Genomic DNA, 13244 nt, shown 5'->3' on the forward strand with positions numbered 1-13244 from the left:
TTTGTTTCAACTTCATTCTTAAAATTTAAACATGAAACCAGTTGAGAAAGCATCTTCCATAAATGCAGCTGTTATTCAGCTCCTGATATTTGCTTGCTGTATTTCTGCTCTGTCTGCTTTGTATTTCTGCTTTGTCTTTAAGGCAAAAAGAACGATAAACCATACCTCAAACCATGAACCTAACCTTCCGCAGACATCAAAGGAGGCGCTGTCTCCAGCCCATCTCCTAAATCTATTTATTGCCTGAGGCAACAGCAATGTACCTCCTCCCAGGTTCAAGTTGCGGAGCTGGGCCTGGCCATGGCGGTAGAACCAGAGGATGAGCTGAACAGACAGGCCAGGGACCGGTTTTCACTCAGGGCACTTCAGAACGAACTGTGTGGGTGGACAGTTCCACCCAGTCTGAACTCAGAATGTGGGCTCAACATCGCTACTCTCTCCCTGTTTTGAGAAACTGCTAACATCCAATTGCAGAAATTTAGAGCAAAATGATGTTTGTAACTAGTGCAGCACCAAGACGATAAATACCGTGGCCCAAAGGCTCAATTTAGCCCGTACTTACACATTATTTGGCCCCAAGTTTATTTAGCCCTTTACAAAAAATATGGTGTGTTTTGTAAAGTTTTGACTTATTTGCTAACATCTAGACTTTGAGAGACTTTGAGAGACTTCTAATGGAAATTGGACACTACCACGCCCCACCCCCCCCAACTGCCCCTGCTTCTCCGCTGAGAAAAGCAGGGATTCTGGCATTATTGATCTTGGAGTCTAGAATGCCCACAAATGGTTGGCCCTGAAGACTGGCCCCTACTCCATGGCCTGACTCACGATCTCACCTGCTGGCCTCACCAGGGGTTTCAGCCTCATTTTACAGATGAGAAAACTGAGGTTCAGAGAGGTCAAGTGCCCTGCCCAATGCCAGAGTTACCCTGTGGAGGGAGCCTTGCTGGCTGGCACTCTTTGGACGAGTTACTGGTTAACCTATGATTCCTTTTCTCTACAGACATTTCATGGTTTCTAATGACACTTTTTATGTATTTCAGCAAGTGCAACGGAAAGGATAATTCTTATAAATAGTAACAAAGACTTGCTTCAAGTGATGCTAAAAATAATACAAATGGATTAATTGTAATATCAGCAAGAAAATCACCAAGATTTGGCCAAATTCAAGACAGAAATTTTACATGTAAAAAAAAGAATAAGGGAATGTGACAACATAATTACAAATTGGTATAATTAGAGGTTGCATGATCATAGAGCATCACTTTTTCAGGCTGATCTTTACATACCCCTCTTTCTCCATCCTTCCCCAACCTCACCTCTTCTTTGGAGTCTGGAAGGATGTGCAAACCCTGCTCTGGACCTCTGCCTCAACATACACTTCCCACAACATATACTCCCTTTAGGTTTCTTGCTTGTTGGACTTATTTGCTCCTGGATTAAAGTTGGTAGACAATCTACATTGACTTAAATGAGATTACTATAGCATGCTCAGAAGTATTGGGTCGGGCATTCCTAGTCTATGCAAAGTGCATTTTTGTTAGAACCAGCTACATGAAGAGATTACATGGCTCACAAAATCCTTTAGAATGTAAAACACTAAGTAACCTAAGTGTAAATTAATAGGGGGATGATTCAATTAACTTTGGCATATTCATATATCATGGAAAGTCATGCAACAGGGCAAAAAGAAAAAGAAGTAAATCTATCTTAAATACTAACATGGACAGGGGCGCCTGGGTGGCTCAGTTGGTTAAGCTCCCAACTCTTGATTTCAGCTCAGATCATGATCTCATGGTTAGTGAGATCGAGCCCCTGTCAGGCTCTGTGCTGGCAGCATGGAGCCTGCTTGAGATTCTATCTCTCCCTCTCTGCACCCCTCTCTCTTTCCCCTCTCATGCTCGCTCTCACTCACAAAATAAATTTAAAATAAATAAATAAATTAACTAAATACTAACATGGACAGATCTGTAGGTTGCAAAAGGATACATATAGCATGGAATCAGTTATGTTAAAAACCACCAATAAAATTACATGTTGTTTGTGAGTCTGTTTAGTATGTAAATGCACAGAAAATGTCCACAAAGAAACACGAAGTGGTCAGTGGATGACCTTTGTTTGGACAGGGAGGGAAAGAGGTATGAAGATGCCAAAGAGGGTTTTAGCTTCATCTCTCGTGTCTTAATTTGAAAGAAAAAATAGATAACATGTGGTCATAGACTCTAACGATCTTTATAGGTGACATTTATTTATGTGACTACTGACCTCCAATTACAATCTCAATCATGAAATTGTAAAACTGCTCATCCATGGGAATGACACTGATGCTGCCTTAACACCCAAATTAACTTTTTACGTGTGAAAATCACAGAAGTCATCTGAGAAGTTAAATTTCACTTCCACTGAGTTCAAATCAAGTAAGTCAAACTAGGAATCAAAACACTTTGGAGGACACCCAGTTCATCTTTAATTGCAAAGAATAAGAAGTATGGAGTGCTTTTAAGTGAATCTGGGATCTCTCAAGTTATGAGTCAAAATCAAAGTGACAGACTGCTTAATTCATCCTAACATGAGTTTTATTTCTAAGGTGCTACTAACTTTTCAGTGATAGGATTAGCTTTTCCCAACAGTGCTGACAGAACACTGGAGTGGGAGTTCGAACCAGGGGGGAAACCGAGCCCCAGAGAGGTCAGAGTTCAGTGTGAGGTGACAACGAAGAAATGTCAGGGCTGGGGCCCTCTGTGCTCTCTGCCAGGCCATGCTGCCTGCTCTGATTCACCAGTGTGACATCACATGTCTCTATATCCGGTGTTCTCATCCCTGGCCATTATCTACCCACGTCTGTCTGTCTGTCTGTCTATCTATCTATCTATCTATCTATCTATCTATCTATCTATCTATCAATCATCTACCTCTGGAGTCTATCTATCTATCTATCTATCTATCTATCTATCTATCTATCTATCTATCTATCATCTACCTCTGGAGTCTATCTATCTATCTATCTATCTATCTATCTATCTATCTATCTATCAATCATCTACCTCTGGAGTCTATCTATCTATCTATCTATCTATCTATCTATCTATCTATCTATCTATCTATCTATCAATCATCTACTTCTGGAGACTTTCCCCACTATCCCTGGCTCCTACGGAACCAGACCAGCTTGCTCCCCGCCTTTCCCAACCAGCCTTCTTCCCTCGTATTCCACCTGTTTCCCCCGGCATCCCCCGCTCGCTCGCATCCCCACGCTGCCCGCCCAGGCACGAGCGCACCGGGCAGGGACTCCCAGGACTGCGCCCCGCGGGTGGGGCCCGCGCGTCCCCGGAACGCGGGGCTGGGGGGTCGCGCCGCCCCGCACTCACCTTGCCTGTCGTGGGCGCCGCCGCCAGGAGCACCAGCAGGAGCTGCAGCAGCAGCGCGGGCGGCCTCCGCGCCGTCCCGGGGCGCATGGTGGGCGCCGGCTCAGAGCCCCGGCGTGTCCAGTGACCCGCAGGCTCTGCGGCCACCGCGTCCCTCGCGCGGCGCGGGTTGGGGAGCCCGGCTGTGAAGCTCGCCTCGCCAGCCCGCCCGGGGCGGGTTTTGCAGGGCTCAGCCGCGCCGTCCGTCCCTCCCCACTGAGGCTTTTGACTGCGGCTCCAAGGGAGGGAAGAAGTGGCGCAGGTCCCGCCCTCGTCCCCCCTCCCCTTCAACTCACCAGGCAATGTCCCTCCGAGCCGGGCACCGTGCCCAGGAGCGCAGCGGAGGCCGCGCGCTGCGGGGCAGGTGGGCGCGGATCCAGGGTAAGGGGTTCGGAGAGGATGCTCCCGAGGTCCTGGGGCCGGGGCGGGGCCTGGGGGGCGCGGGTCGGAGGTGGGGAATTTGGGGGTGTGCGCTGGGGAGGCGGCGGAGCGGGGTGGGGGGAGTGGCCAGCGGCCGTGCCCAGATTAAGCGGGAGGCGCGCCGGGAGTCGGCACTCGGGCGGCCCTGCCTGCTCTCGGCTCCCGCGGCGGTGCCCTCTCGCCGCTTCTCCACCCGCCGCCAACGTGCAGCCGCCGCGCCTGGCGGTGAAAGCGCAGGGACCAGGCCGCCGGGTCGCGCGTGGGTTCGGACGCGGCGGAACCGGGACGTGCGCGCCGCGCGGGCTGCGACCTAGCGGCTTCCGGCGCGGCGAGCGTCCCCCCACGAGGTAAGACGCCCACCGCCCAGTCGGGGCCACCGCAGCCCGCCCCCCCCCACCACCCCCCCTCAGGCCCCGGGCACCTGCCCTGGGGAGTGCGGGGCGGGGGCGGGCAGTGGAGGAAGCGTGGCCTGTGAGGGTGGCGGGAGGGGCTGCGGGGTTGGGGCCCCGGGGTCACCAGAGGAGAGCTTGTCTGGCTCCCGGGCTTGTCTGCCTGGGCTTGAACTGGGCGCTGTGTGTTGATTAATTTGGAGGCTCGAGTTACCAGCCTGGCAGTCTGGGCACTCGGGAATGCCAAGAGCAGGAGGCAGCTGAGGGGAAAGAGAAAGCCCATCCTATTCTCTGCTACGTTGAACCGGCTTTTCAGGGTAAATCTTATCTGCGGAAACGTAGGGGAAAACCAAGAGCCAACTTCGTCCTGGGTGTCGAGCTCCTGAGAGGGCCTTTCGTGAACGCGGATACAAACGCGCACGGTCTTGCTTCTTAGGGCCCTGTCTTCAGATCAGTGAATCGATGTGCCACTCACCACGTTGGTTCCGGGGTGGGGGTGGGGGGTGCCTTTAGATCCCTTCTGGGAATCATGTCATTACATACAGAAAAATACAATTAAATCAGAGTCACTTCTACTGGAGTACAAATCAGAGCATCAAAGTGGCGATACAGCCGCAGAGGTGCAACCTTATGGTCGCACTGAAGACCCCTCCATCTAACGGCAGATCCGTTCAACAACCGTAATCTGTGACGGCAAAACTAAGATGTGAAAGGATTAGCGGATGCAAACTCCCAAGAAGTGCCCATGCTATTGTGGTTTGTAGCCTGTATTCATCACTGCCGGAAACGGGGAACTTCCAGGAAAGGTTAGAGAAAAGGGACATGGGCTTTTTGTTGCCATACGTTCACAGGCCACCTGAATTCCGTCTCCATGTTAAGCACCCCTGCTTTGGGGCAGTGTTGCTGACATCTGCAGTAGGTGGCCATCAAATGCCAAGTGTGAAATGTGTGGTTTGGTCAGTGATTGTGGGGAACCACTTGCTGGCACTTAGAATAGGGTTGATTATTGTGTTAGACCTATGTAGCCATGTACGTAGGCAAAACCCTAACAGCGGATGGATGAAGACATCTCCTCTCCCCCCCCCCCCTTTTTTTTTTTTGGCTGGAGAGTGAATTTTACCGTCTTCCCTCTGTTTTTCATGCCAGCGATTGTCAACTGTGGTTGTGCATTAGAATCTCCTAAGAAGTTCTAAAAATCCTGATACCCAATGCATCCCAAGCCAGTCACACCAGACCTTTCAGGGGTAGGACTCAGGTGTGTTGTAAAATTCCCTGGAAATTCCCGTGTGCAACTGTGTTTGAGAGCTACTGTTTTACATGCAAACTTTGGTTAGCTGAATTGAATTAGGGTCTCTTCTTTGTAGAAAAATCAAAAGGACATATATTAAACTCTTTAGCACACATAATGTTGCATTGTGGTACAGAGTAGCTTCTCCCTATTGACAGGGAAGGCTCTTAAGGAACCTTCTCCTGGCACCCTTGTTAGGTAGGACATCAGGTGCTCAGTTGATGAAATATGAGTGTCCAAGAATTCCAAAAGATGTATGATAATATTCTATGAACTCACATTACTTCATAGACAAAAAAAAAAAATCAAAACAAAAAAAACCCCTCAATGCTAGTGCTGAATACCCTCTCTTTTAATTCCAGAAGATTTCTCCATTTTGGATTTCAATTCCTTTTCCTGAAACCAAGTCATTTTGAAAGAAGATCAGACTTGGCTTTGTCAACTTTGAAATGGGAGGCAGCCATCAACTGCAAGTCGCTTCTGATGCTGCAACAGAGCAGGAAAGAAACCTGTGATGTAAACACGGTAAGGAGGAAGCAGTTGTTAAGAGCTTGGTCTCTGGGGTAGACTCTGGATTTTGAGTCCTTCCCATACCTGCTAGTGTGAGCTAAACTATCTGGGCTGGCATCTTCTCTTCTGTAAAATGGGCGTAATCATGGTCCCCACCTCAAGGAGCTGTAGGAATCCAGTGCAGCAAGGCATTAGAAGCTCTTTGTCCAGGGTCTTCCCCAAACAAGCACATTTCGGGATCTGATTCTCCAGGCGCATAAAGGAAAGTAGGATGAACGTGATTAGAAATGGCGGCACAAGATAGAGATGCTCTTCTCAACTCAGTAGGAGTAGGAGTTCCTCAGTAGGAAAGGGCAAGGGTCAAACACACCCCACTAGGTCCCTTGAGGTCAACCCACTACTAAGACATCTAGAACAATGTGACTTGGCATCCTGAGAGCAGTAGCTTCGGCATTCCGGAGAGCTGGTTACAAATGCAGAGTCTCAGGGCACCTGACTGGCTCAGTCAGCAGGACACGTGACTCTAGATCTCAGCGTTGGGAGTTCAAGCCCCATGTTGGGCATGGACCCTACTCAAAAAAAAAAAAAAATGCAGAATCCTAGGCACTACCCCAGACCCATTGAATCAGAGCCTACATTCACCAAGGTCTCCCACTGATTCCTCCTCACATTAAACTTTGAGAAGTGGCTTGTCTAAAAGCCAGATTTCACCACCCATCCCTCACCTCCCCACCACATACATACACTCTCCTTTGGTACAGTGTTGTATACCTGAAACTAATGTAATATTCTGTGTCAACTATATTTCAATTTAAAAAAAATAGTCACACCCAGACACACATAGACACACAAAATGTTTGGTACACTCACTAGGTAGTGTCAGTAAACCAGAATTCTTGGGGTGAAGGGACTTGATTTTTCACCGTTGGTTCTTAAAATGTGGTAAAGTAGAAGGAAAGGGGGGGATGGCTCTTTTTGTGAGTCCAAAGGACACAGAGATCTCTACTTTTGATGTTGATGGCAGATGAAGGTTTTGAACAAAATGAAGTGGTCGTTGCCTTTGACAAGCCTTATGTTATTATTTTGCCCCTTTTCCATAATGACAACATCATGTGGGTTTTCTACACGGTACTTAAATGTATAGTGGTCACTTCCTTCCCTTTGAATGTAAGCCCCGTGAGGGTAGGGGTCCTTTTGGCGTTCTTTACTGTTGGTAAATGAACGACTTAAGTGATGTAACCAGTTGCCTCAGGATTCACACCCAGGTCGGTTTTCTTCCAAAGTTCCTGATCTTTCTATAGCCTTTATTGTACAGGGATGTGCCTCTGCTTTCGATGAGGTGGCCGTAGCTCCTCCTTTCCTTAATCTTTTTTTTTTTTTTTTTGCTTCATCTCCCCATTTAGCCATCCCTTTTCTTTCAAAAACCTTCTCTTTTAGGTTGTTTTCGAGACTCAGAGTCATTATCAACTCCTGTCAGCTCTTTCCATTTTACATCTCTGGATTCCTTCACTGCTTTTCTAAGCTCCTGCCTAGTTCCTGCACTTACCATCTATGGATTATGGTAGCCTTCTAGCCAGTGCCCTGCAAGTTCCCTCTGAAACCCATCTTCTAAGACATTGTCGGAGTTTCACTTAAAATTGCACGTCGTATGGGAAAAGACCGATTGCTTTTGGAGCAGTTAGAAACAGTCCCCAAATTTCAGAGGCTTCCAGTAACAAGATTTTCCCTCTCTGTTTACATTACATATTCACCCCAGAGTGTGGGGAGGCGAGAGAGGGGAGGATGCTTTGCTTATGATAGCCACTCAGGAACCTCCTGGAAATTCCCATGCAACATGTTCTCTCATCTCAGAAGGGGGAGAGGATGTGTCAAGTAAGAAACTGCTCTGAAAGCTTCCACGGGGATGTGGCTCATACTCATTATACTAAACTCGCGTTTCATTGGCCAAAGTGGTCACTTGACCACACTTCATTTTGTAAGGGATGGGGAAAGACTACCACACGCCTGCAAAGAGGGCTGGAAATATTTGGTGAATGTTAGTAATGCCCATCATCTACATCATAGCACTTGCTTACTTTAAAGCCTCCAGAAACCCTTCTTTGTCTGCTTTGCAGCTGATTCCACGCTTCTTAGAATAGAACAGGGTGGTCTAAAATCAACTTTTTGTACTGCATTTTACTTTTCTGGATTACAAGGCCTTTGAGGGCGGGTACAGAAGGTGATGTTTTTTTTTTAACATAATAGATGCAAAATTAATTTACTGAGTTGTGATTTAACAGTCAGTACCTATCTAAAGTACACGACACGAGGAGCTTCACAGGTGCATTCATCCCGTGACACCAACACCACAGTCACGACGCAGAGCTTTTCTCTCGCTTGCTGCCCCTCTGCAGCCCATCTCTCGCCACTCCCGTCCCCAGGCAAGCATCGATCTGCTTTCTGTCACTGTAGATTGCTTGGCATTTTCTGGAATTTTATACAAATGGAATCAAACAGTGCGTCCCCTTTGTGTCTGGCTTCTTTGACTCAGCGGAATGCTGGTGAGATCCCTCCGTGCCGTGTGTAACAGCAGTTTGTTCCTGTTGCTTCCACCGGATGTGTATCAGCTTTTCAAATGCTGTTTGCCAGCGGTTGGACGTTTGATTTGTCTCCAGTTAGGGGGCTGTTACAAATAAAGCGGCTGTGGATACTTTTGCGCAAGGCTTGTGTGCCCGTGTGCTTCCGGTGCTCTTGAGTAAATGCCTAGAAGTGACATGGCTAGACCACAGGGTAGGTGTGTGTTTAATTACAAAAGAAGCTGTTTTCCAGAGTAGTTGTATCATTCTGTGTTCTCCCCCGCATTCCGTGTTCTCCCCCGCATTCCGTGTTCTCCCCCACATTCTCTGTTCTCCTCCACAATGTGTGAGAGCTCTAGCTCCTGCATATATTTCTGGCACATTCTTTTGGTATCCTCAATCTTTTTAATTTTATTCTTTTTTTTTAAACTTTATTTTGAGAGAGAGAGAGAGCATGAGCAGAGGAAGGGCAGAGAGAAAGGAAGAGAGAGAATCCTAAGCAGGCTCCATGCTGTCAGCACGGAGCCCGGCGTGAGGCTGGATCCCATGATGGTGAGATCATGACCTGAGCTGGAATCAAGAGTCTGGACGCTCAACCGACTGAGTCACCCAGGCGCCCCTGTCTTAGTTTTATTCTGATGGTTAAACAGTGGTGTGTCAATGTGTTTTTTTTTTTTTTTTTCATTTGCCTGATAACTCATGATGCTCAACCTTGTTTCATGTACTTCTTAACCATTCTCAGAACTTCTTTTGTGAGGTGTCTGTTCAAATCTATTCCCCATTTTAAAAACATTGATTGTTTGGGGTGCCTGGGTGGCTCAGTCAGTTAAGTGTCCATCTCTTGATTTCGGCTCGGGTCATGATCTCATGGTTTGTGAGATCGAGCCCCTGTGTTGGGCTCTGCACTGACACTGTGGAGCCTGCTTGGATTTCTCTCTCCCTCTCTCTCTGTTCCTCCCCTGCTCTCTCTCGAACTCTCTCTCGAGCTTGAGCTCTCTCTCAAATAAATAAACAAGCTTAAGAATAAAAAATAAAAGAAATTGTTCCTCTTCTTACTGTTGAGTTATATTAGTTATATATATATATATATATATATATATATATATATATTATTTTATTATTAAAAAATATTTTTTCAATGTTTGTTTATTTTTGAGAGACAGAGACAGAGCGCAAACAGGGGAGGAGCAGAGAGAGAGAGAGAGAGAGAGAGAGAGACAAAATCTGAAGCAGGCTCCAGGGTCTGAGCTGTCAGCACTGAGCCCATCGCAGGGCTCCAGCCCATGAGCCAAGAGATCATGACCTGAGCCGAAGTTGGATGCTTAACCGACTGAGCCACCCAGGCGCCCCAGGATCTGTTTTAAATTTTCTTTTCTTATACGGATATCCAGCTGTTCCAGCACCATTTGTTGAAAAGACTTCTCTTTCTCCACTAAATCGTCTTGATTTTAATAGAAAATCAATTAATTGTCTATATTTGAGTCTTTTATTTGTTCCTCTGATATACCTGTCTCTTCTTTCACCAATGTTACATTTCCTTAGTACTATAGCTTTCGAGCAGGTTCTTGAAATCGGGGTATGTAAGGTCTCCAACTTTGTTGTTGGTTTTTTAAAAAATAGCTTATGCTGTCCTAGATAATTTGAACTTACATATATGTGTATTTGATCAGCTCACGTCGTGTTAAGGACAGTGGTGTCTACATTCATGAGGGGTATCGATCTGTAGTTTTCTTGTAATATCCTCGTCTAGTTGGTATCTGAGTAATACTTACCTCATAAAATGAGTTGCCTAGCATTCTATCTTCTATTTTCTGTAAGAGTATTTGAAGAATTGATGTCATTTCTTCCTTAAATATTTGATAGAATTCACCGGTGAAGCCAGCTGACCCTGGAGTTTTCCTTGCGGAAGGTTTTGAATTTCATTTAATTATCATGAATTTAATTGCTATAGGGCTATGCAGATTTTCTATTGCTTCCTGTGTCAGTTTTGATAATTTTCATCTTTCTTGGAATGTGTTCATTTTTTATACATTATCAAATGTATTAGTATATAATTGTTCATAAGATTCTGATCTTTTTGAAAACATTTTTAATGTTTACTTTTGAGAAAGAGAGAGAGAGAGAGAGCACACACACACACACACACACACACACACATACACACACACACAAGCGGGGGAGGGGCAGAGAGTGAGGGAGACATAGAATCAGAAGCAGGCTCCAGGCTCTGAGCTGTCAGCACAGAGCCTGACGCAGGGCTTGAACCCATGAACTGTGAAATCACGACCTAAGCTGAAGTCGGACTCTTAACTGACTTGAGCCACCCAGGCCCCCCTGATCTTTTTAATACCTGTAGGTCTGTCATGTTTTCCCCTTTGTCATTTTTGACAATGGTAATTTATCAAGTTGATCAATTTTATTTACCTTTTTAAAAAACTGAAGAGCCAAGGTTAGAGTTTCATTCATTGTTCTCTATTGCTTGAGTGCTTTTTCTTCTGTTGAGTTCCTGTTCTACCTTTATTATTTCTTAGCTTTGATTAATTTGTTCTTCTTTTCCTCATTTTCCAGAATAGGAGCTTAGATAATTGATTTTAGACTTTTCTTCTTTCCTAATATGAACATTTATAGATATATTTTCTTTGCCTGTGTTGGGTAAGTTATAGCCCATAAATTTTGATGTTGTTTTCATTGTCACTCAGTTCAAAATATTTTCTTTGACTCATGGGTTATTTGGAGTGTGTTAATTTCCAAATATTTGGAAATTTCCTAGGTGGTTTATGAAGTTGAGTCTGAATTCAATTCTCCACAAGATTTCAATCTTTTGGAATCTGTTGCGATTGTTTCATGTTCCAGTGTATGCTCTATCTTGGTAAACACACTACATCCACGTGGGGGAAAGAATATATATTCAGTAGTTGTTGGGTGTAGTCTTTTATATGTATAAATTAGGGCAGGGTGGTTGATGGTGTTGTTCAGATCTTCTGTGTCTTGACTGATACTTTCTACCTTGTTCTATCAAAAATCAAGAGAAGAGTTAGTCTCCCAAGTATGTTTGAAAAATTATCTATTTCTTTTTTTAGTTTTTCAATTTTTGCTTCCCGTATTTTGAAGTTCTGCTACTAAGTCCCTATATTTATGATATGTGTCGCTTTCTGGTATATTACCTTTCTGATCCGTATCGTGTTGCTTCCTATTTTCAAATCTCTTATGTGCCATTGGCATAGCCAGTCTGCCTTTCTTGTATGTACTATTTGTGTGGGAGATGTTTTCCTGGCCTTTGCTTTCAATATATTTGTGTCTTTTTATTTAAAGTGTGTATTTTATGGCATATAGTTGGCTTTTTCTTTTTTAAATCAAGTAGTAAAAGGCAAGTAAAGGCAGTCTTTGCCTTTTAGTAGGAATTTTTAGTATATTTTCATATAAAGTAGTTGATAGGATTATAGTTAGGTCTGCCATTTCTCCATTTATTTTCTGTCTCAGTTCCTTTTTTGGGGATTCTTTTATGTTATTCAATTTTTTTAGTATTCCATTTTAATTTTTCATTGGCTTCTAGTTATTATATCTTTCTGAATTATTTTTAGTGGTTACTTTAGTGATTACAATACACATCTTTAACTTTCCCTGATCTACTTAAAAGTAATATTGATTACTTCAGGTAAAGAAAATGCATTTTAGTATCTACAGGGCCTGGCATGGTATTTGATACAAAATGGGAGATGGATAGATATTTCTTGAATGAACAAAATCATAGGTATTTATTTATGTTGTACCAAAAGCATATGGAGTTGATTCCAGAAAAAAACTTTCTGGCGAATGCCAGGCAAGTTGACTGAAAATCACTTCAAATTTTAAACATTATTACATTTTTAGTTGACTTGAACTTACAAATCTTATAATTTTCATGTATAGTCAAAATTCTGTGTATTATTTTATTTTTTACATATGCTTAATACTTTTGTTGTAAAAAAACTAATATAGACCTCTTCTTATCCTTAATTTCTGAGGTTTGGAAAAAAAATCTCACTTTCCAATTTTAGAACAGGGAGACAATGTTACTTTAATAATAGAATTCTTTATGTTTTCGTGAAACTTCCAGCTGTTAGTCATCTCGGCCACTGTGCCCACATGACATCCTCTTCCCATACCTAGCATGCTGTCTTGGCTTTGAGCAGTTATTTACTGGTGCATAATGTCCACACAGAAACACTGAATGTGTTTTATGGTCTGCAGCAACCTGTGGGATGGGCTAGCTTTGAAGCCTGGGTTTGAGGGATGCCCTTGAAACATTTATTAGGTTCCAGAGGTCAGAAGCATCCCGAGAGGAGTCTAGTTCCAGGTCTTGCCCCAAAGGAGAGACCCAGTAGGAGATTCTGAGTTTCTAGGAGCCAGTTCCTACCAGACACAAGACAGATGGACACTGGGTAGAAGACAGAAATGCAGGCAGAGGAAAAGGAGATAGTTAAGCTCTCCTCAAAAAAGGTACAAGACTCACATGACCACTATGCTCCTTCTCACCAAGACAAAGCTTTCCTCCTGTCTTGGAACCAACTGCACACTCACCCTACTTTGTTTACCTTTAAAGTTCATTTGGACACATTTTGTGAAATCAGTCTTTCTTTCTTTCTTTCTTTCTTTCTTTCTTTCTTTCTTTCTTTCTTTCTTTCGCCTACATGGCTAC

The 13244-nt window shown here is 44.4% G+C and overlaps 2 protein-coding genes across 8 annotated transcripts in view; one reads left to right on the plus strand and one right to left on the minus strand.

The window, feature by feature from the left end:
* COL4A3 (collagen type IV alpha 3 chain) overlaps positions 1-3632 on the minus strand; it is a 130704-nt gene extending 127072 nt beyond the window's left edge. For both annotated transcript variants that reach the window (XM_058702695.1, XM_058702687.1), the window contains exon 1: positions 3369-3632. In XM_058702695.1, coding sequence (XP_058558678.1) covers positions 3369-3455 — 87 coding nt within the window. In that variant the 5' untranslated portion in view covers positions 3456-3632. The remainder of the gene's footprint in view (positions 1-3368) is intronic.
* A 46-nt stretch (positions 3633-3678) lies between these two features.
* COL4A4 (collagen type IV alpha 4 chain) overlaps positions 3679-13244 on the plus strand; it is a 133757-nt gene continuing 124191 nt past the window's right edge. For 4 of the 6 annotated variants that reach the window (XM_058702654.1, XM_058702624.1, XM_058702663.1 and 1 more), the window contains exons 1-2: positions 3934-4171; positions 5864-6026. The gene's annotated coding sequence lies outside the window, so the exon portion shown is untranslated. Of the gene's footprint in view, positions 3786-3933; positions 4172-5863; positions 6027-13244 lie in introns of those variants that run through there. The other 2 variants (XM_058702634.1, XM_058702644.1) reach the window with 2 other exon arrangements.

This window comes from Neofelis nebulosa, chromosome 2 (assembly GCF_028018385.1).
Source record: "Neofelis nebulosa isolate mNeoNeb1 chromosome 2, mNeoNeb1.pri, whole genome shotgun sequence".
Taxonomy (NCBI): Eukaryota; Metazoa; Chordata; class Mammalia; order Carnivora; family Felidae; genus Neofelis; species Neofelis nebulosa.